This window comes from Malus domestica, chromosome 08, assembly GCF_042453785.1.
Source record: "Malus domestica chromosome 08, GDT2T_hap1".
NCBI lineage: Eukaryota > Viridiplantae > Streptophyta > Magnoliopsida > Rosales > Rosaceae > Malus > Malus domestica.
Window position 1 is genome coordinate 6,639,831 of NC_091668.1, and position 3,393 is coordinate 6,643,223.

General features: G+C 41.9%; 1 protein-coding gene across 1 annotated transcript; it reads right to left on the reverse strand.

Moving 5' to 3' along the window:
* Positions 1 to 354: 354 nt before the first annotated feature.
* LOC103426424 (strigolactone esterase RMS3-like) lies at positions 355 to 2,055 on the reverse strand. Its single transcript, XM_008364517.4, has 2 exons — positions 1,387 to 2,055; positions 355 to 1,270 (listed from the first exon to the last, which is right to left on the reverse strand). Exons 1-2 carry the CDS (start codon positions 1,758 to 1,760, stop codon positions 841 to 843), a joined length of 804 nt encoding a protein of 267 aa, XP_008362739.2. The 5' UTR covers positions 1,761 to 2,055; the 3' UTR covers positions 355 to 840.
* Positions 2,056 to 3,393: the final 1,338 nt, after the last annotated feature.

Here is a 3,393-nt window from a genome sequence, read left to right on the forward strand (position 1 = left end):
CTATAGCTCCATTCGATTTTGTAAGGACTTGCTTCACATATAGTGGAGTTGCCTGTCAGTTGATTCGTGTTTACGAGGAAAAAATAATGGTGGCAAATAACCTTGCTCATAATCTCTCGTTATCATGGATAGATCAATCTAATTACTTATTGTATCAATATTTCACTTGTCTTTGTTCTTCTTATACAAATGAAACTAGGGAAATGAGAAATCTTTGGAATTTCAAGTGTATAACCACTTCAGCTACAAATTTCTTTCGCAATTTGTTACTCTCAATCATGTAGACCTCTTTCCGTTAACCAATCATATTCCTCAAGCCGAAACACAATCATATTTTTGAACATAGAGAACATATTTTTAAAAGTGAAATGGAAAAAGCTGGATATAAGAAGTCGAGTACAATTGCAGAATTAAGGCAAAGATTTCAACCCAAAGAAGACATATCGTAAAGCACAAGAACAATGGAAGAAGAAAAGGAGGAGGATTGGGCCATTGCTAATTGACAAAAGAGGGCTACGTCATCACGTGATATTCACGTGGAGATTCTTATCCTTCCAAAACTAGTTTCGCTCCAAAAGGACTAATGTCCACAGGTATTGGACCACGTGTCGCTATCTCCATGCTTATTTACCTCATCTTGAACCCGTCCCGCATGATAGATTTTTTAACGTAATCGGTACACAAGATGATATCCTACGTATCATTATACAAATACTAAAATATATGTGCTAAAAGTTAACAACTTAAAATATAAAATTTCTCACCACGTCCCAGCACAACACATGTGTACCACTTGAATTCTTCGCCTCGCAGCTAGTCCTCCCCTCCCGCCGCCCCCACCTACGACGCAAGGGCGTGGCGAAGCTTCCGAGCCAGCATACCCGGGGCGCTCAGATGGGGCAAGTGCCCTTCCGTCTCCAGAATCACCACCGTGTTCCGACCGCCCAGGTGGTCCCTCAGGTAGTTCGCCACCGACGCCGGCACGGACACGTCCTTCGCCGTCTGGATTATCCAGCACGGCACTCGGACCAGCCCCAAAACCCCCCTCAGATCGCTGTTGAACACGGTCCGAGAGACGAAAAGCGAGATGTCGGGTCGCATGTTGAACAGGGTGCGGCTGAATTCTCGGACCGCTGTCGGGACGTCGGCCCCAACGGCCAGCGGGGCGAAGCCGTTGACCCATGCCTCGTAATTGGCCTCCATTGCCGAAAAGACCCTCTCAATCTCCTCCTGCTCGAATCCTCCATGGTAATCTCGATCGTTTAGAAACCTAAATAAATAAAATTAAACAATTGGGTTCTTCAATTCGGATGAAATATCCAATTGGGTATTAACAATTTGAAGAAATTTCTAGCTTTTGAGAAAATGTGCGAATTTTAATTTTACCTCGGGGAAGCGCCGATGAGTACGAGCTTGGAGAAGAGTTCGGGGCGGCGGATGGAGGCTAGGATGCCGATCATCGCGGAGACGGAGTGGCCAACATAGGCGCAGCGGTTGACGCCAAGGGCATCGAGAATGTTGAGGAGGTCGTCGACGTAGGCGTCGAGGGTGGTATAGCGGCGGAAGTCGAAGTAGTCCGGGTTGACGCTGCCGGCGCAGACGAGGTCGTAGAGAATGACGCGGTAGTATGGCGTGAAGTACTGGAGAATGCGCTGCCAGGCGGACTGGTCGGTGCCAGAGCCGTGGGCGAAGACGACGTACTTGTCGCCGGAGCCAACGACGCGGACGTTGAGAGCGTCGAGGATGGTGGTGCTGACCATGTTTGACTGTTAAATTTTTGGGGGAGGATTGAAGTCAATGGGAATTAGTTGGAGAGTGGTGGTGAGTGGATTGTGGAGGAGTGGATTGTGGAGGAGTGTTGCGGTATTTATATTGGTAAGGGAGTATCAAAATCTTTGTATGGAGGGAAGAAGATTGGCAGCATTTTGTTGGTTTGGGTGAGAAATTTGATGGAAATTGTGACAGGTTTGTTTTCGTGTGCGATGGAGCTTTGCGTTTTATGCAGGAGTGACTGGTGAACATATATTGTTTTAGGACAAAAGATTTCTATCATGTGTGATAAGGCTTGGACTGTGATGGTTCTCTCACTTAGTTGGCATTAACGAGGTGGCCCGTGTGTTCTTAGATGAGAAAAAATCGGTTATAGTGATTTAGACACATGAATTTAAGACTTCAGTTAGAAGATGCGATTATGAGACGGAGTCTCAAGTCAAAAGGGATACAGGAAGACCTGAGAAAACTTGGAAAAAGACATAAGAAAATATATGGAGTATTTGGAGTTAACGGAAATTTTGACGCAAAATAGTGCGCAGTGGCATTCTAGGATTCATACAACCGACTCTACTTAGTGAGATAAAGCTTTGTTGTTGTTTGTTTGTAATAAATATTCTTAAGTCAGGACGAACGGATCACGTGGTGGTATTGTTGAAGTCTCAAAAACACGAAACACCTCACTCTTTCAACTTTACAGTCTCTCACTCTTTTGAGGGTTTAATTATATGGTCACATGGTCCGTTCATTCTGACTTAAAATTTTCACATAGCACAAGAGAAGTAGGAAACATCAAACATGAAACGAAAAAACATAAATGTGGAAGGATGTCAAATTTGGAAATCACATTGCCATGAGCAGAAACGAGAATATATAATTATGTGCGTATCTCACTCACCAAAAAATGAAGATATACAATTGGTGAATTTTATAACGTAAACACCAAATTACACTAATATTGATTTTGAGTAGAGAAAAAAGGTAATTACCACCTAAGTAATACGTTTAGCATGGTGTTTTGTGGATGATTTTTCACAAATATATGTGTGTAGTTTCAACAAAAACCAAAAGCCAACTTTAATCATGAATGATATGACTCCTGATCATGTAGCAAAGGCATGCTTGTCTCTGGATAACACTTTGACATGTAGCAGACCTCAAGCAACTAATCCAATTGGTAGTATTAGTTTATTCCAATTGGGGATTATCGTCATGGTTGACTTTTGATTAGAACTTGAGTTATTGGGTAATGGTATGTTTCATATGGATATTGTTGGTCAAAATTAAACGTGAAATTAGCTGAAATGATGAAAACACAAATCTCAGTAGCTGAAATAATTACTTTTCGAAATTTGATCGAAATGTCATCAAAATCTAATCGATAATCTCTTTAATATTCGATCAATATGCCGTTGTTATTTAATTTTGATTATTTTAACAAATTCTCATTTCGGCCATATTTTTACACTAAAAAATCAATCATGATACTATTCACTTTATCTTTTGTTGATGCACAAAACCGGAGGTCTTGGAACAACGTAAATCCGACCGTGAATCTGCAAAAAATGTAAATGACACAAGAGGTATCGTGGTTCACCCCAAGGTTTGAGCTACGTCCACACT

Bases quoted from the DNA above. Each gene is read 5' to 3' on its own strand.
- LOC103426424 (XM_008364517.4), bottom strand. From the start codon at position 1,760: ATGGTCAGCACCACCATCCTCGACGCTCTCAACGTCCGCGTCGTTGGC. The intron at 1,271-1,386 runs GTAAAATTAAAA...TTATTTATTTAG, and splicing joins CTCATCGGCGCTTCCCCGAG to GTTTCTAAACGATCGAGATT.